Raw genomic sequence first — 20,000 nt, 5'->3', positions numbered from 1 at the left:
CTATCGGTCTGGGCCTTTAGCTCATCGTTATTGTGCTGTGCCTCCCATACCCGAACTGGAGCGTTGACTGGTAGGTGCCGGGTTCGAACAACGAGTGGAGAACTAGCGCAGGATCACCTCAGCTACATTTACAGCAGCATTCCTCTAACACCCTGTGATCTACTGTGCCTCTCTCCTCTCCATAGGATACAGCTGGCCAGGAGCGCTACAGGACCATCACCACAGCGTACTATCGCGGCGCCATGGGCTTCATCCTGATGTATGACATCACCAACGAGGAGTCATTCGCCGCTGTGCAGGACTGGTGAGATCCTTTTGGCGGGGCCGGGGGCCGGGGGCCGAGGTCTGGGCCGGGGCTGGGTCCAGGGCTAGGGCTATGGCTGGTGCTGGGGCCGGGTCCGGGGCTGGGGCTACGGCCGGGGCCGGGGCCGGGGCCGGGGCCGGGGCCGGGGCCGGGGCCGGGGCCGGGGCTACGGCTGGTGCCGGGGCTGGTGCTGGGGATGGGTCTGGGCCGGGGCTGGGGCCAGGGCTAGGGCTATGGCTGGTGCTGGGGCCGGGTCCGGGGCTGGGGCTGTCTGCCAGGGTGCCTTCTGGCCAGGGTGCCTTTATTGGCCTGTCTGCTGCTGGTCTATCTATCTTTGTATTGCTCTGTCTGGCCTGCCTGTCTGCTTGGGATGAATGGGGATGTGTGTGTGTGTGTGTGCGTGCGCGCGCGCGGGTGTGTGTGTGTGTGTGTGGGTTTGGGGGGGGGGTGCACAAAAGACCCCACTAAGAGAGAAAATCAGGAAAAGTAGTGATGTGTGGGGAATGTATTGATGTCCCACGTAGACACAGTTTTGGACAAAACCGAGAATGAAATTCAATGCCCCACAAGGAAAGGAATGAAAGGGTATGTGTGCGTGCGTGTGTGTGTGTGTATGTGTGTGTGTGTGTATGTGTGTGTGTATGTGCGTGTGTACGTGTGTTTGTGCGCGCGCATGCTTTTACATGTGTTAGTCTGTCCGTCAGCTTCAGGCTGCTGCCTGCTTCTCCGACCCCTTGACTGCATCAGCAGAATGTCTTTGATTTTCCTCGTCAGCGCTAACAAAGTGCCTAGCGTGGGGAGGAAATCACTGACACTCATTGGTTGTGCTCTGGCACAAGAGGAATGGTCACAGTCAAGTCTAGACTGGGAGAGCACCCACATTATCTCTGAATTTTCTGCGTAACCTGGACAAATAGCCTATTGCTAGTTTGTTTTCTGGTCCGGCAAAATCTGGAATCAATAAGGAACAAACACAACACATTTGTCATGAGAATCCGTCGTCTTGTTGTTTGCAGCTCTGTTCAATAGTTGTGAAGGTTTGAGAAAGTAAAGGAAGCTTGGTGATCTCATCTTTGAGAACTTCCTGGCTATCAGAAGTTAGCCAGGCCAAGTCAAGCCAAGTCATTCTATCATATTTATAAACACTTTACATTTACATGAAATTGGAAAAAAAAACCTGTTCATCTGAGCTCTGTCTATGACCTCCGGGAACACTTTAGAATAACTACCTTTTCAAAGCTTTATAAACATTTTATTAACATTTAATAATAATTAACATTTAACAAAGCATTTACAAATGTTTGTAAATGACTAATAACCAAACTACGACTGCACAGTCGAGTGGGAATCAACTTCTACTGTGTGAGTTTTATGTGGTTTCATGCCTTCTGGTCTTTGGAGGAGAAACTTCCAGGACTGATGTGACTGCACTGTCTGCTGTGTTAACATAGTATTTCTTGCCCATTTATAAGCATTTGTAAACATTTAGTTGATAATTAGTTCATTATTTATAAAGTGTTTATAAAGCTGTGAATAGGTAGTTATTGTAAAGTGTTACTGACTTCTGTTAGCCAGGTCAAGTGAGACCAAGTCAATACATCATATTTAGAAACAGATCCCATTTAAATGAAATTTAAAACAAATAAAGTAGAACAGACTGTTAATCAAAAAGGGTCTTCATAACACAAGCAATGATGTCTGTTGGAGAATTTTCAAGACCTTACTCTGGTTACTAAATGTTGCATCATCCACAATGAGTTGTATTTTTTTTTGTTTAAATACAGAGGTACAGAATTATAAGGTCATTATGATATTGTACAATACGTTTTTAAGAAGATAGGCATAGTTTTGAGAATAAAATGTGCCCTGTGCAAGTTTGAATGGGCGAAATGCATATTTTAGCGAGAAAATGAAAATGGAATTATTAATAAATAATATCTTCATCCCCATTAGTAGTAATATGACGTGTCAGACTTTAAGGACATCCTGTTCTTTGTCTCACACTCTCTACCCTGGCTCCGTATTTTTTATAGACCAGTAAGTGTTTGCATTGCAAATTATACCAGAGAGGACTGATTTTGTCAGACCTTTCAATATTTTCCATCTTGGACAAAAGAAGGACATTAGATAGCAGAGCAAGCCTATTGCAATGGTGTGACTGTTGCAGAAGGTGACTGGTATCTTTTGTCTGATGAAGGGCATGCTGCCCGAAACGTCACATTAAATGAAAAGAAACGGAAGCCTGGTGTGCTGACTTCATTTTCCATTTTCATCTTTCGTCTTAGGTCTACCCAAATCAAGACATACTCATGGGACAACGCTCAAGTCATCCTGGTGGCCAACAAGTGTGACATGGCGGACGAGAGAGTTGTGTCGGTGGACAGTGGACGCCTCTTGGCAGAACAACTCGGTAAGAGATAAATCTTGCATATCTGCACTGTGTGTTTTTATCTATCTGTGTATCTGTCTGTCATGTGTGTATGTACTACTATATGTATGAATGTATGTACAGTATGTATGTACATATGTCTGTCTGTCTGTCTAGTTATTCCAGAAAGTCAAAGAATGCGCGCACATCAGTGGCACAGGTGCTGGACCAAACGTAAGATAAATGAAAAGAAAATAAAGGTCCGCAACACTGTTAAATGCTCCCAAATATTTAATGGCACAAAATGTGTCATTTTGCCATTAAATATTTGGGAGCATTTAACAGTGTTGCAGACCTTTATTTTCTTTTCATTTGTCTGTCTAGTTATCACTGTTCATCCATCCATTCATCCATCTATCCATCCATCCATCCATCCATCCCCGCTATGTATGTTGTTGTTTATGTAAAGACAAATGTCCAATGGTCATATAACACATATGGAAACTGCTTTTCCATATGTGCTGCTGGTGCTGCTGGTCAGAAACTGCTTTTTCTGTATGTAAAGTCCAGTATGTGTCTGTGACTGCGTAGTGATGAACAAATAGTGACATAGTAAGACTTCACCAGTCATTCATCCTCTGGTGCTGACGTGCAGTAGGCCTACTAATGTCTATAGAAATGCTTCATGTCATGTGTAGGCAACCTTATCCCCTGTGGCAGTGGCGGTTCGACCTATTTGTGAGCCCTAGGCAAAATATAGACATGGGGCCCCTCTTTAAGCATTTCTACTGCCATTTACCATGTGGTGGTGCTAACTGTTTGGGGCCCCTACAGTGGGTATGTTTGGTGGGGCCCTCGGCTATTACCTAGTCTGCCTATTGGTAAAACTGTCTCTGCTCTGTGGTGTAATATCAGAGAGAGTAGAGAGAGAGAGGTTCCATTGGCCCATTGTTTCCGGGTTCTACTCTTGCAAAGGGGAAGAGGGGGAAATCCCCCTTTAGGCAGACCTAAGGACTGTTCTATTCATTGTAGGAGTATTATGACACACCCCTTTAGGCAGACCGGAACCTGGTCATGTTAGGTGCCCATAGCAACCTATTACATTGGCATATCTCTATATACTTAAAGAATCTCTGGTAATATGCAGAGTGTCTCTCTGTAATATGCAGAGTGTCATGCCACTTGCTTGGGCACAGCCAGTGGCGGAACAATTGCACACGGGGCCCCAGGGCAAGACACTTATAGGGCCCCCCTATACAGCTTGCCAAGCTCACAATAGGGGCCCCACCACCAATACGGGGGAGGGCCCTGGGCCCAGGGCCAAGTGCCCTGCTTGTCCTCCCTATAGCTCCTCCCCTGAGCACAGCCCCACTGTGCTGCCTCACCAGATGGCCTGCTCAGCGCTGCGTGGCCAAGTGTGATGATGCCAGTGCCTCCCCAACTCAGTCTCCTCTCTTCTCCTCCTCATCTCTCTATCCCTCTCTTTCTCTATGTGTGTGTTTGTGTGTGTGTGTGTGTGTGTGTCAGGGCTTGACACTGGCACCTGCCAACCGGCCAAATGCTGGTAAAACTTGGCTGTGGCTGGTAACAATTTCAGTGTCACTAGCCAATTTGGCAGGTAGCTTATTCTATGGCATGACATATGAGAATAGCCTGCAATATACTGCACTTTGCCCCCTGTAAATACTTTTTTTATCAATTGTTTGTAGAAGTTTGAGAAAATGCTCAGTTACACAGTTTCTATTTGTATGATTTATTTCCATGTAGAAAGCTGTGCACTCATCTTCTTGCTTAAGCACCTCATCTTCTGAAGTTAGAAAGCGTCATGATGAATAAAAAAAGAAACAATATCAAATTTGTGGCTAGTAGAATAGCTGAATGGCTAGTGACTTGGGAAAACCACTAGCCACAATGGCCAGCAAGCGAAAAAGTTAATGTCAAGCCCTGGTGTGTGTGTGTGTGTGTGTGTGTGTGTGTGTGTGTGTGTGTGTGTGTGTGTGTGTGTGTGTGTGTGTGTGTGTGTGTGTGTGTGTGTGTTTGTGTGTGTGTGTGTGTGTGTTTCTGTGTGTAGTGTGTGTGCGTGCGTGTGTGTACTATGTGTTTTATATAATTTAACATAATATACGATAATATAATATAATATAATATAATATAATATAATATACGATAATATAATATAATATAATATAATATAATATAATAATAATAATAGTAATACATACACTGTATATATTTCAGGTTAAATTGCACATCTGGTGTCTGGTGAAACGCAATTTCAAAACCTTTGTGTAATGTCAATTACAGTTTGCATTTAGAAGAATTTCACAACAGCGTACACATGACTGGACTTGACTCGAGTGTCTCTCTTCCTGCCTCTCTCCTTCTCTCCACCTCAGGCTTCGAGTTCTTCGAGGCCAGTGCCAAGGAGAACATCAACGTGAAGCAGACCTTCGAGCGGCTGGTGGACATCATCTGCGACAAGATGTCGGAGAGCCTGGAGACGGACCCAGCCCTGGCTTCCGGCTCCACCGCCACCAAGCTGACCGACAACCCCCCGCCCCCCCAGCAGCAGCCCAACTGCAACTGCTAAAGGTCGGGCAGCTCGCCAAATCAGCTGGCCAGCAGAGGTGACAATCCCAGGTCCAGGAAGTCAAAATATCACGCACGTCCAAGTTGAAAACGGGTGCAGGGTCGAGTGAAGGCACGGATGACCTGCTCCTTGATGAAGTCCCCTTTAGCGTGACATGTCCACCACCCTTCAAAAACCCCCCACAATAGTCCGGGTTATCGTGGCATTATTGGATTGGTCTTGGATACGGACAGCATGGTCTCTGGGTCCGGATCCGGACCGGAGTCCGCTGTTGCGTGACCCCTGCTTTAGTCTGAGTAAGGGTTGTGGTGGCCCGAAATGTCACACTGGATTAAAAAGGGAGTTCATCGGTGTGCAGATCATCATTACCTTTATCAGAAAGTTACAAACCCTGGCACAAATTTGTTCCAATCAGCTGTGAATCAACTGTTTGTAATAAGTATTCAAGGCAAGTAAATCAGTTTCCGAGTGAAGTAACCTGTGTTGGAAGTAGAGCATGATACGGGAGTGGATTTTCACTCCCATCCCATCCCGGTCCCAGAAAAAAAATCCCATCCCGTCCCATCCCGGACTGGAGTAAAAGAAACAAATCCCATCCCGTCCCGTCCTGAAAAGAATGTCTCCCAATCCTGCCCACTCCCACTCAAAATCAATCCCACTCCCGTTTCATAGGCTTTTTTAATGAAAAAATAAGCGTGCAATCCCGCTCTCATTCATTTTTATTCCCGCTCCTGCCCGCTCCTATTCATGTTTATTCCCGCTCCTGCCCGCTCCCGTTCATCTTTAAAATTTTGACTCCCATCCCGCAGGAATCGCGCAGGACCCGCGGGACCCACGGGAATTCCTGAAAAATGTCATCCTCTAGTTGGAAGGAAGCTGTGACAGGGTTTTTGAAGTAACCTGTGTTGGAAGGAAGCTGTGACAGGGTTTTTGAGAGTAACTTGTGTTGGAGGGAATCTGTGACCTGGGTTTTTGACATTTCTGCTGGCCAACCAGCCAGCAGACACACTGGAGGGGAATTCAGCCTATAAGTTTGTCATCAAAAAGAAAAAAATGAAAATAAAAAGAAATATATATACTATAAGTCTATTTCACATTCAAATGACATGCAGTAGCCAGTAGCTTGGATTCCTCGCACGCACATTCCTCTCCAATTAGTGCCAAAATGTTCCTTTCGGGTAGGTTGTAGAAAATATTTAAACAAGTACGGTAGGCTCCTAAAGGACAGCTTGCGTCAGGCATAGTTTTGTGCCTTTAACTGTAAAAAAAACACTTTAAAAGGTCTTAGTCACTCATTCACCACTTAGTCAAGATTTAGCAACACAGCCAAACTATACATAGCAGTAACAGGTACCCTCATTTGCTAAATAAAACCCCTCAGCTAAATGGCGTCTTCTCTCCACTATATAACATCATTAGCAGGGTCGACAGAATATTACTTGCGACCCCCTATATCACCTCAATGACCTTTTATCCCACTGGCTCTTCGACTTTAGCTCATACTGGTGAAGTTCACTCATAATTGACTCCCAGGGTGACTGTAAATGCTTCAGATATGACTCTGGAGGTCAGATGAACAGAGTCCATCACGACAGATGATTAGTCCGGATATTTGTGTCGAGAGAACGGCTTCTTTAATAGGGGGCGATGGTGTTTTTGATGGGAGCTTGTTTTAAATGGATAGGACAAAATGGTGTCATTCTTGTGTGTACCAGCTGTTAGTTAGCTATCATAATAATGAAATGCAGTCCATTCTCAAAACACGTGATAGCTAGGGTGAGCCCGGTCAGATCCCTTTACCATGACTAATAATATTCAGTGTTGAATGCACCTTTTTTTCTGTGACTATCCCAATGCTGTATCCGCCATTTTGAGTTTTGACATGGAGCATTCCAATAGTAAGCGTCTGATACTATTATGGCTAGCACTAGTCTTGTGTGTCTCAGGGGGAGGATAGACCTTACGTTAGTGTGTGAATAATATTATTGAATATATATGTGCTTATTTATTTACTTCTCAAATTATATAAACACATAGACTTTCATGAGGATGACAAGGGATGCAGCTGTGTGTGTATTTATGTATGTATGTATGTATGTATGTATGTATGTATGTATGTATGTATGTATGCGTGTATGTATGCGTGTATGTATGTGCGTGCCTGTGTATTTGTAATCATATATTTTGTCCACTATACTTCAGATATATCCCCAATCATAAGATAAGATCAGACGAGTCTTTATTGTTCATTTCTGTATTTGTTTTCAGAGGACTTCTCCAATGTTTCTCTTGACCCTCGGCCATGCTAGAATGAGAGTGTGGTCCTAAACCAGGGTACACATGTGTGTGCGTATGTGCGTGTTCACCGAATAAATGTGTCCATGAGTGTGCATCCTACTAGGGATGCACCGATACCACTTTTTTGAAAACCGATACAAGTACGAGTACATTAATGTGTGTACTTGCCGATACCGAGTACCGATACCGATACCTTTTTCCACCAAAATACAATGAAAATAAATGCATGGCCTTGTTTTTTTCCACCTGTGATATTTGTATTGTTCATTTCCATGTAGATTTAAATGTTATTAAATGTATGATGTGGCAATTTTTTCCCATGCTACTGTCAAGTCCACAGAACGTGACAAGATTTTGCATTGTTTTGTGTAATAGCAGTATCGTTCCTGGTATCGGCAAGTGCTTGACGAGTACGAGTACGAGTACAATGAGCAGTATCGGCAGCCGATACCGATACCAGTATCGGTATCGGTGCATCCCTAGATCCTACTGTACTGTATGTCTCAGGTCACCCTATGTCTCCCTTCAGCTGTACTGTACTGTGGTCGTGCCAAATGATAAGCCATAGGTGAAACACTTCAATATTAGTACTCTCTATCTGACATAACACCTGTAACTTCTAAATGCACACAACTACTACAAGTGGAAGAGAGGACCAAATGATTATTTAGTAAAATAAGATGAGAAACATACAACATACAAAAGCCCCAGGCAGACAGTCCACAAATTGTAATAATAAAGGTTACTGAAATGTTGTTGGATATTTGATAATTGTAATGTTATTCACAAATATGTTTGTGAATGTTTCCCTGCCGATGTTTGTAAAGATGCCTAGCAAGTCTGCTTGCATATTAGTGACAGTCAAGTGTATGTGAATGGACTGGAATGAACTGAAAGAAGGAATGGAGAATGGAAATGTATTATGTAGATGCATTGTATATCTTGGCATCGTTTATTTCTAATACACTATACATGGAGGATGTCTTGGATGAGTTTGAAGTTGTATGTTTGCTGTTTGAGGGTTATCTGCTGCTATATGTAATGGCTGGCGTACATCACTTCAAATCCCACAAATCTCTGTAAATAAATGCCAAATCGTGAAATTATTAGACTTTCTTAAATACACCATCCCCTAATGTCACTGGGTTCTTGATGTGGGTTCTTTCATACATTTCTTTTACTCGTCTGAGATCATACTCCCCCCTTGTGGACAAGAAGCGTAATTAAATGTTTGCTCATTAAAAAGATGAATTATAGCAACCATTATCTGAACAGCCTCTGAATGAGAAGGAATACTCCATTCGAAAAGAAATACAGTTGTAATGTTGGACAAATGTCTTGTTTTATTCTCCGCGTTCTGATAAAATAATTGCCCTTATACAAGCAATTTATTTAGGTGTTGATAGGTGAAATGATTTAGGCTAAGCATCTGAAATTATGAATATTAACACTTTTCTTAATGCCTGCAGGAAAAGGGTTTATTTGAATTTATTTTTGCCCATGGAAGAAAAACAGGATAATAGAACTGTGTGATGCAACCTTAGGCGGTCAGACTGAGACGTGATACATTGAGAGCAGGAAAGGAAAACGGAAACTTCACAGACTGTATCAACCCATGCTTTTATTTAATCTGTTGCATATAAAACATTTTTTATTTCATTTTCTCATTTTTTTACAGAAGGTGTATCTTCTACAGTTCTATCCAATAGACTGCAACAAAACAAGGAGTCCAATAAAACAACTCTATAGTGTTATGAAATCTCCAGACACATTGGAAATCAAAACCAAAAAAAAGAAAATGAAATAAACATTCCCCTCCCCCCTTAAGTGGTGCTAAAATCAAAAAATATAGTTCAGTTTGTGCCTTCTGCTTATTCTTAGACAGATCCCACAATACTGACATGTACCCACTGATTCCACTGGTCCAGGGCTGTTAAGTCTACAGTATGTGTCAAAGTAAGAGTCTCCATTGCTAAACAGGATTATATTATAAAGGTACTGCCCTCCACCAAATCACCACTCCTCCATTTGGTGGAAAGTTAAGTGTTTTGTGTATTATATTCTAAAACATATTGCATGACACATGGATGTGTTTTCTTTTCTTTTAGTCTATAGAGTCTTGGTGAGCTTTGTGATGGAGCACGTCTTGTTTTGGGTTTCAGTCAGAAAGGAAAATGCAGCAGCGACTGAAACGGAACATTCTTCCCTGTTCTTGCTTTCCCATTCATGCACGGCAAGACGGTCTGCACACAGGGAGTGCACTACTGGCCTGTATACAACAAACAAACAAACCAACAAACAAACAAACAAACAAGGGCAACAACAGAAATGGTCCAACGCATCTCATCTCCTCTTCATTCAGTTCACTCTTGTCATGCTTGCTTTTCCTCACAGACCCTTCCGGGTCTTTTATGTTTGTTTTTTTTTCTTAAGAAAATAAAACACTGTGTTTCTATTAAAAGACATTGACGATCACTACCGACGGGGCCTTGGACTCCAGCTGATAGCCTGTCTAGTGCAGCAGAAAGGAAGATGGAGAAACGTAAAGATGGGACACTTAAGGCACAGCCCTCAGGCCAAGAACAGAGCTCTACAAAAAAATAATTTGGATTCTTTTGAAGCCCACCCCCGCAAAACCCCAAACCCCAAATCCCGACCCCCAACCCCTCACGTCCTCTCAAAACAAAACAAGCCATCAGGAGACAGATATATCAATGAAACTATTTTACATTGAATAAGCATGTATAATAATAATAATAAACATTCTCTCAACAAGAGTTACGTAATACGGCAACACCATCACCATAAGGGATGATAGAAATGTCAATCATTTACAACAAACAGCAACATGGTAATAACAATATATATATATATATATATGTACATATATATTATATTTTACAGCACAATAAATACATGTTTGTAAACAGATTAAATGAGTTACTGTCGTGAAAGTAAGGTTGTCAGGTGATAATGGAAAAAAAAACAGTTGGCACAAAGAAACCTGAAATAAATAAAATACCCTTCCAACATTATCAAAAAATAGGGGCTTCTTCATAAGCTAGGGATATCAAATTTGTACAATGTATTTTTTTATACAGTAAATAAACACAAAGATATTTGGGTAGAGTCACTTGTAAAGTCTGCTCTGTGTGTGATGCTACAGTTCAACAGTTCTGCATCAGAACGCCAACAGCATGTCAGACAAGGAGTCATTACAAAACGTTCAATATGTAAAAAAAACTCAAAATAAATAGTAATGCAATCAAACACAGTGATGATGATGATGATGATGATAAGGTAATGATTCGTGCAGATATATAATATCATAAGGTGTCGTCAAGAAATGCTGATGGTTGGCTGGTCAGAATGCAATGTTTTTTTAAGCTCAGAGAAAAAAAATATCCAAAATAAATAAATAATAATAAAAAAAATCAGTTGGCAATTTTTGGACAAATAAGGTGAAAGAGAATAACAATAACTTTTGGCAGAAAACTGGTGCATTGCATCCATGGCAGATCAGTTGTTGTATCATAGTGTGTTCATGATTGTCCAGTGTTTTCAGAGACAAAGACCCATGTTTTAACAAAAAAGAAACCTCGTTGGAGATGATGGTCTATATCACCTAAGTAGGCCGCACATACGTTCTTATGCGAGTAGCAATACCGTGAACACTGAGCTGTGTGCTTTGAATCAACTGAACAAACTGCCAGGTCTGATAGTTAAGAAGCAATGACAAAAGGCAAATCTTTTGAAGTCAAGTTGCATTCAAAGACCAAATTGTGATGCAGAGCAGAAGGATTTTGATTGGATAGTGAGGTGAGGAGGATGAAGGCCCTGGACGTTGCCCAAGGTGCCGTTTCCACACCTGTGGCATTCATTAGCGTTCAGAATCTTTAGAGGCATCCGCCATTACCATGGGGATGAGCAAGGAGGGCGCTGACAGCTGTCAATCATATACGCGGATCACTCTCTTCCAATACAGTATACAACACATATTATATATGTTTACTGTATATGTGCATACACACAGACAAGCCTATGTATGTACATATACTGTACATACATGTACACAGACATGCTTACACGCAAGCACATGCATACACTTGCACCAAAAAATATGTATATGCAAAAAAATAAAAAATAAAACTGGATTGGACTTTTTGCCGTGAAATAACGTGTTTTCTACAGGATTGCACATGTAATAGGGTGTACATGAGCAAGGAAGGGAGTGTTCATCCCAGCCAAGTGCAAAATTCTGCTCCTCTATTACCATGGTAACCAGTGCTCACAAAGCAGGCAGTGGCTGATGACGGAGCAGTTATGTGTCTTTTTGCCAGTCCTTCAGTCTTTGACCTCACCAATGCCAAACCAGAAGCTATTGTATCACAGCAGGGCCTTGTTTAGGAGAACTGAAGAGGGTATTAGGGCTACAGGGCTGAGCAGTTAACATCTAGGAAGACTTGAACACAGTCGTTTTTTGCAGTGAACTCAACACTTTGGGAGTTGGATTGGACATCCCTAGTGTTGATCCTACTCTTGAGATGTTGAATTAACACAACAAAATGTACTGTGTGAATGTTTAAAAAGTTTGATGCGTTACACTGGGGGTGGAAATATACTTTTACACTCAGTAGCCTTTCTGAACATTTTTTGTCAAAAACTAAATCATGTTCTCAACAGCCTCACGTTATACATGTTAGCTTCAAAACAGACCCAAAATCTGTAGAGAAGATTTGGCAGGTTTTTTTCTAAAAAACACAGAAATACTGCCTTCCTCTTCGATAAAGAAAAGGATAAAAAAACACATTGACTGCATCGACAGTGGATGACTTTGTATAAGCAATGAATAAATAATGTTTGAAAAACACTATGGATCATTATATCGTCAAGAGGAGAGAAAGGAACCACGAGCTCTGGAATGGATTGGAATAGAGTTTCCTGAGTGCAAAACTGGTGGGGCTTGACTTGGGAAAAAGCATGACAGAAGGCGTAGGTTACAACCAGTAAAAAAGAAAAACAGAAAATAGCATTTGACATATGAGAAAAACATACATGTTAAAAAGCAATGTGTCACCTTAAAAAGAAGGAAAGAAAAACAAAAACCCCATATAATCAAAAAACAACAAGTGTCAAACACAAAATGGAGAGTTAAACCCCATTTTCCTTTTCATTTGGATGTGAATAGATATAAAAGTCAGTTGAGCTTCTTCTCTGCTGTGTTGTGTGTTACGTGTCAGCGGCTTTCGCCTCACTTGCCGCCTCCTCCTCCACCTCCTCTTCCTCCTCAACCAAAACAGAAGGGTCCGAGCTCTCGCCCTCCCCCTCGCCTTCCCTCTCCCCTTCCTCTTCCTCCTCCTCTTCCTCCTCCTCCCCCTCTCCTACCTGTTCGTCCAGGGGGATCTCGGTCGACTCGGAGTCCTGCGTGCAAAGAGTTTTAGAGTCACTGCAGCTATTGTCCTCCTCCTCTTCCTCCTCCTCCTCCTCCTCCTCCTCCTCTTCCTCCTCCTCAGGCTGGCTCCCGCTGTCCTTCTCCGTGTCCGACTCGCCGTCCTCCTCCAGGGTGAGTTCGAACTGGAACTTCTCTGCGCCGGGTCCGCCGGGCCGCCGGCCCCCCTCCTCGGCCTCGTCCAGGGCAGGCGAGGGGCTCTGGGGGATGGTGCTCTGGTACCACTCCCGGTTGTCCTCTAGCGTGTCCAGGATGTCCTGGGCGTCCGGGTGCACCAGGTCGGCCCACGTCTCCCACAGAGGATGCACGATGTAGTCGATGAAACCCACCTGCATGGGGTTAGCGGAGGGAGGGAGGCAGGGAGGGAGGGAGAGAGAAACAATAGAGTGGGAGGTTATACAAGGTAGAGAGTGTGTTTTATGTATTATTTGTGTGTGTGTGTGTGTGTGTGTGTGTGTGTGTGTGTGTGTGTGTGTGTGTGTGTGTGTGTGTGTGTGTGTGTGTGTGTGTGTGTGTGTGTGTGTGTGTGTGTGTGTGTGTGTGTGTGTGTGTGTGTGTGTTGGGCTGCACCAGGATAGCCACTGTTCCACAAGCTATGCACAAAGTAGTCAATCCAACCCAACTTCTTGAGGATGGAGGGAGCGGCAGATAGCAAGGTTCTTTATAGAAAGAAGGGGAAATTAGAATCGAACCAGATCTGATTGTGTTCTCCAACTCGTCCCAAACAGGGGCAAAAAAAACAATCACTGACTCAATTGATTAAGCAAACAATGAGTCAATAGCAATTACGTAAGCTGGTAAGCTAGTAAGTAAGAAGAAATCACTGTGAGTCAATAAATAAATGTCTAATGTGATCTTAAAGAAATGGAAACTGCAAAAAAATATGTGAACACAAAAAATGAGTAACTGAGAAAACTGAGTGGAAAAAAACATGACTTTTAGTACACTGACTCAAGCTCAGTTTGACAAAACACTGTAAGTATGTAGCTATTGTTTTTTTGTATTGGGTGGTGGTATGGTAGCACAAGCATGTAAAGTGTACAATATTTTGGCACTGCGTTCTTGACACTCCCTTATTCACACTCCCCTTATCTCCTTCACCTCTGCCACCCAAAGCTAATTCTTCATTTCCCTCAGTTGCCACCTACTGCTGTTCTGAACTGTCCCTATATATTTATATCCCCGAAACGCGGAGCGTCGGGGATGTAATGGTTTTGCGTGCGCCGCCGCCGCGTCCGCGTCCGCGTCCGCGTCCGCCGCCGCGTAAGGTCTTTCGTGTTAACGCGATAACTTTTGAACGGATGTTTGGATTTGTCCCAGATTTTTTGGGTGAATGCTCCAGGACAGGTTCATGAACTGATTCGAGTTTGGAGGTCAACACTTTCAAGATGGCTGAATTCAAGATGGCCGAATTTTTGTTTGGTCCATAACTTCTAACCGGGTGGATGGATTTGTCCCAGATTTGGTGTGTGAATGCTCTAGGGTAGGTTCATGAACTGATTCGAGTTGGGAGGTCAACACTTTCAAGATGGCTGAATTCAAGATGGCCGAATTTTTGTTTGGTCCATAACTTCTGACCTGGTGGATGGATTTGTCCCAGATTTGGTGTGTGAATGCTCTAGGGTAGGTTCATGAACTGATTCGAGTTTGGAGGTCAAGACTTTCAAGATGGCTGAATTCAAGATGGCCGAATTATTGTTTGGCCCATAACTACTGACGGGTTGGATGGATTTGTCCCAGATTTTGTGTGTGAATGCTCTAGGGTAGGTTCATGAACTGATTCGAGTTTGGAAGACAACACTTTCAAAATGGCGGAATTTTCATTTGGCCCATAACTTCTGACTGGGTGGATTGATTTGCCCGGTAACACCTTATTTTAATGGTTCACCATTTCAGTGAATCTACCATATTAGGTACAGTGTAATAACCAATGTAACAATATTTAATACCATTTAATACTAGTGTAATACCAGTGTAACAATATGCAATATCAGGTACAGTGTAGTAACGAGTGTAACAGTATGCAATACCATGTAATATAGTGTAATACCAGTATAACAATATGCAATACCATGTAATACCACTTACGCACAAACACATGATGTAAGTAAAAAAATTACATGGTATTAAATATTGTTACACTGGTTATTACACTGTACCTAATGTGGTATATCCACTGAACCATTAAAACAGTATTACCATTTGCCCCATTTTTTGCTTCATTTTCACAATAGTCGTTTGGTTTTAAGCCTATGCGCGTCATGTCACGTCTGTATATACGTTTACGAAATGGTGGACGGGAGTGGTAGGAATGATGGGGCACTGGAAGCGTCGCGTTTCGGGGATATACCTTAAGCAGTCGAAGGCGACTGCACAGGCAGTCTAGTTTTATGAATGAATTCTGCAGTGGTCTGTTTTCCCCTTGAATAGAAGGTCTCTGTGCTCTGGACATAACAAATGGGGTTGATCTCAATGCGTTGCTCCGTCTGTGTGTGTGTGCATGTATGTGTTTGTGTGTTTGTGTGTGTGTGTGTGTGTGTGTGTGTGTGTGTGTGTGTGTGTGTGTGTGTGTGTGTGTGTGTGTGTGTGTGTGTGTGTGTGTGTGTGTGTGTGTGCGTGCGTGCACGTGTCAGTGCGCACCTGTGTGTGTATGGATGTGAGTGTGTGTGTGTGTGTGTGTGTGTGTGTGTGTGTGTGTGTGTGTGTGTGTTTGTGTGCTTGTGTGTGTGTGTGTGTGTGTGTGTGTGTGTGTGTGTGTGTGTGTGTGTGTGTGTGTGTGTGTGTGTGTATGTGTGTGTGTGTGTGTGTACCTGGCTCTTCTCGACGGAGGCGGTGTGCTTGTCACACATGGGGCTGATCTCCATGCCTCGCTCCCTCTCGCGGTCGCCCTGGCTGAAGAACTCCTCCATGATGCGGTCCGTCCACTGGCGGTACAGCTGCAGCGGCTTGGTGGGGTTGCTCAGGTCCGCACAGTGCACCATGTTCTGGAGCACCTGGGGGGGGGCAGTAAAGTTATTATTACTATTGTCTACAGAACGACCAAGAAAAATCCTGTGAGGAGAAGAGTAAAGTTTTTTTGCACTTTTCGTTTTGTCTTTTGAACACTGTAAAACAGTTGCCCTGCTGTCCTGCTGTACACAGTAAAGTTATTATTACAAATTTAGTTTTGTCTACAGAACGACCAAGACAAATCCTGTGGGGAGAAGAGTAACGTTTTTTGCGCTTTTCGTTTTGTCATTTGTACACTGTAAAACAGTTGCCCTGCTGCCCTGCTGCCTCAAGTTTGTAAGTTGATTCAATTCAATTCAATTCAGTCAAGGTTTTCTCAAGTTGAGTAAACTTGTATACGTAAGGCAGCAGGGCAACTTACTTTTTTTCAACGCTTTACTTGCTACAATGTTTTAAATCAATTGTTTCCTATTACATAGTTTTCCTCAAAGGCCAATTTATGTAGCGCTAATGAGGCTGAGGGCAGAACAAATCGCCCGACCGTATGGACACAGATAGAACTGTAAGTTTCCATTTGTTCCAACTTCACGGCGGGCAAAATTTGTGCCATGCTCGGGCCGGATCTGACCTGCGTGCCGCTATTTCAAGAGAATTATTTTACAGTGTAACATACTAAACTACACAACAACACAGTGTGTTGGTCCTGCTTGCACAGTAAACCATGTTCTGCAGAACCTGCACAGCAAATAATATTTCAGAGTAAACCTGTAATGTCCTATCAGTCTACTACTGTATTACCAAGCAAATGTCCTGTAGCCCACCACACATTTCAGTCAGGGCACTTATTCTGCATAACTCAGTGAATATGGTGGGCATGGTATCCCCTTCTCCAGATTGCTAGACTGTCCATTATATCTGAGATTTACAGTAAGAGTACACACACACACATGCATAGACTCCACACACACAGACACAGACACAGACACACATGCATGCATTCTAACACACACACACACACACACACACACACACACACACACACACACACACACACACACACACACACACACACACACACACACACACACACACACACACACACACACACACACACACACACACACACACACACACACACACACACACACACACACACACACACACACACACACACACACACACACTTCAGAGATTTCCTTTTCACTAGACATCTTAGTTCCACCTTAGTTTTCACACACGATACCGCTTTCGTGTGTTCCTTCCCTCACTGCTTGAACACTCAAAGCTCAACGTCTCGCTACAGTATACAAGTAAAGAATATTGGCTTGTCATTGTTAATCTGTCATCTTTTCACCGCTTGTCGTATGGCAAACCAATGGCAGACCTCAGCAAAGATGCCAGCAAAGCGCCACTGAGTCACTCTGACGTACAGAGCCGCCACGCACTTGACTTAAATGGATTTGTGCTATACATGAACCTTACAAAAGGGTCCGTGCGCTGCGCCTCTTGGAGAGTTATGCCATCATAATCAGTGCCTGATTGGTCAGTTAGTCACAGACTGGTTGATTGCAAAGTGACACAATCACTGTGTTCAATACGTATCCGTCACACACACACAGAAAAAAAAGAACAAAAACTACCATGGCGCAGTGCCATGGCAATGCACTAACAATGCAATTAATTAATAAATATTTGATTAATTACATGATTCATTTCATTAATAATTAATAACACTATCAAAAAACAAAGTTTTGGAATGAGCATTGTGGAATAATGGATATCAAGTAGGCTGCACTGAGGCGGATGAGGTGAAGTAGGTGACGATATATGATAGTGGTGTGGATTGGCACTGCCCTCACGATCCGATTCGATCACGATTCGGGAGGTAGCGATTCGATTCGATTCGATCCGATCCGATCCGATTCAATTCTACAATGCATTGCAATGCATTACATTTCTACTGAAAGCAAAGCAAATGTTTCATCAGTCATGATGAGGCAATACAAGTAGTCAGATACCGAGCAACAATTTATTGGCTGTTTTCTGTATCAGTCTGGATAAGTCTGTATCAGTCTTGCAATGCTTTGAAGTACTTTTATTTAATTTAACATTCATTTGCTCCCGAAATATCCACGGAAGTAATTGAAACTTTAAAAAATTGCCGGATCGATTCTGGAACTTGCCGGATCGATTCTGGATCGTCCATGCCCCGCATTGGATTGCATCGCCGAATCGGTCATTGTTGACACCACTAGTATATGAGTTGCAGAGCCTGACAATTTCCTTTGGAGGACCAAACCGTCTATGTATCCCCCAGGTTGTATCACGGGCAGTCATAATGGGGACAGGGAGCCAGGCTTGTGGCAGCTGAGGGCTGTTGGATCGATTCCCGACACTGCCAGGTGGGTGGTGAGGGGTGTAAATAACCAGCAACTGAGGTATCTTGAGCATGGTACTGTCTCACTGCACAATTCCCATCGGGCGCCAGTTGGGCTGCCCCCTTCCACGAGTGAGGCATAAATGCAATTTGATTATGTGGAGTGTTGTGTCACCATGATTATGGGAGTTTCACAACAGTGGGTCTTTCAGACAACTGGGGCCCCAGCTTATAAGCTTTCATTTAGCTTCACTTGGGGACCCTTCTCTCCATACTGTTATACTTTTTTCATGAGCTGTAACTGAACGGCAAAATGACGGTGTGAAGAGAGAAATAAATCATTCATCATTCATTCATCATTCAACTGACCTGTATCCTGTCCGAGTAGTTGTCCAGGAGGAGCACTCCGGAGCTGGTGACTTTTTTGGTCTCCACCATGGTCTTCAGGTCAGCCAGCAGGTTCATGTGCTTGGACATGTCTGTCGCTAAGACCTTTAGAAATAAGGACACAAGAGAGAGGGAAAAAATAGGAAACAGTGAACAAGAAATAGCGAGCAGTGGGACACTACACAAGGGAGGGCCAGTTTGACGTCACAGAGGGATACATTTGTGATTTTAGGTCACTACTCAGGGGAGGAGTTGTTGCTGCAGCTGCAGCTGTGTTTGTTATTACAAAACAAAATTATATTACAAGATTATATTAGACAATATAACTAGAATTTATATTGCAATATATTAGGATTGCCCTTACGAAACAATAGAATACTGTAATACTCGAGGAAATACGGCATACTACAACTCATATTGCATTACAATATGTTTTCAAACGGCCAACACACTCGATCACTGTCATTTTACATTACATACAGTACAGGCCAAAAGTGTGGACTCACCTTCTCATTTATGCATTCTCTTTATTTTCATGGATTTTCATTGTGTATTTTCATGCAGGGCATCAAAACTGTGCTTGAACACATGGAGAATTACCTGCTTACCAAAAAATATAATTCTAGCTGTTGTCCAATAGCAATGTCAGCTGTCTATCCACCTGACGTCAACATGGCCCTACACATTTCAATAAGCTTATTTTTTGTTTATTTTCAAATAAAAATGCCCAGTCAGTCATGTCAATCCTAATTGAACATTAAATTCCTCCAATAACTCACTACAATTGTAGAACTAGAATTTTGAGACTAAAACCTATTTTTAAACACTTGCCAAAACAAGCATTTTACAGACATTTTCTTGATCTGATATTGAGTCATAGACAGTTACTTGGAGAGGTCAAACCTGTGTTGGAGGGAGTCTGTGGCAGGGTTTTTCAGTTTTACTTTTTGTATCACTGTTTCAAGTGACCCATTATCAGATCAAGAAAAGCTCTCTTGTATTGCTTGTATCAATTAAAATTGACTCGACTGACTGGGTATTTTTACTTGAAAATAGACAGAAAAATAAGCTTGTTGAAACATGTGGGCCCCTCAGTTTTGCGGTGTTGACGTCACTGTTTGGCATTTTTTCAAATATTTTTTTAGTAATTCTTTTTATTTTTTTAATATATTTTCTTTTTTTTGTTACGCACAAAATCATACATGTGTTCAGTCACAGTTTTGATGCCCTCCCTGAAGATGTACTAAGTTATGTAAATAGCCACAAAAATAAAGAGAT

General features: G+C 42.7%; 2 protein-coding genes across 5 annotated transcripts in view; one reads left to right on the top strand and one right to left on the bottom strand.

Moving 5' to 3' along the window:
- The window catches only part of rab3c (RAB3C, member RAS oncogene family), a 13,210-nt gene extending 3,851 nt beyond the window's left edge, over positions 1 to 9,359 (top strand). The window contains exons 3-6 of the mRNA XM_063195006.1: positions 186 to 304; positions 2,590 to 2,714; positions 5,069 to 5,299; positions 7,531 to 9,359. Of these exons, the coding sequence (XP_063051076.1) occupies positions 186 to 304; positions 2,590 to 2,714; positions 5,069 to 5,262 (438 nt within the window). The 3' untranslated portion in view covers positions 5,263 to 5,299; positions 7,531 to 9,359. The remainder of the gene's footprint in view (positions 1 to 185; positions 305 to 2,589; positions 2,715 to 5,068; positions 5,300 to 7,530) is intronic.
- Positions 9,360 to 10,231: 872 nt separating this feature from the next.
- Positions 10,232 to 20,000, bottom strand: part of pde4d (phosphodiesterase 4D, cAMP-specific) — a 273,715-nt gene continuing 263,946 nt past the window's right edge. For all 4 annotated transcript variants that reach the window (XM_063194992.1, XM_063194991.1, XM_063194993.1 and 1 more), the window contains 3 exons: positions 18,705 to 18,827; positions 15,820 to 16,002; positions 10,232 to 13,338 (listed from right to left, as the gene is read on the bottom strand). In XM_063194992.1, the coding sequence (XP_063051062.1) occupies positions 12,790 to 13,338; positions 15,820 to 16,002; positions 18,705 to 18,827 (855 nt within the window). In that variant the 3' untranslated portion in view covers positions 10,232 to 12,789. The remainder of the gene's footprint in view (positions 13,339 to 15,819; positions 16,003 to 18,704; positions 18,828 to 20,000) is intronic.

This window comes from Engraulis encrasicolus, chromosome 3, assembly GCF_034702125.1.
Source record: "Engraulis encrasicolus isolate BLACKSEA-1 chromosome 3, IST_EnEncr_1.0, whole genome shotgun sequence".
NCBI classification, from domain to species: domain Eukaryota; kingdom Metazoa; phylum Chordata; class Actinopteri; order Clupeiformes; family Engraulidae; genus Engraulis; species Engraulis encrasicolus.
The sequence above is the reverse complement of the archived record's forward strand: the minus strand, read 5'-3'. Positions and strand labels throughout refer to the sequence as shown.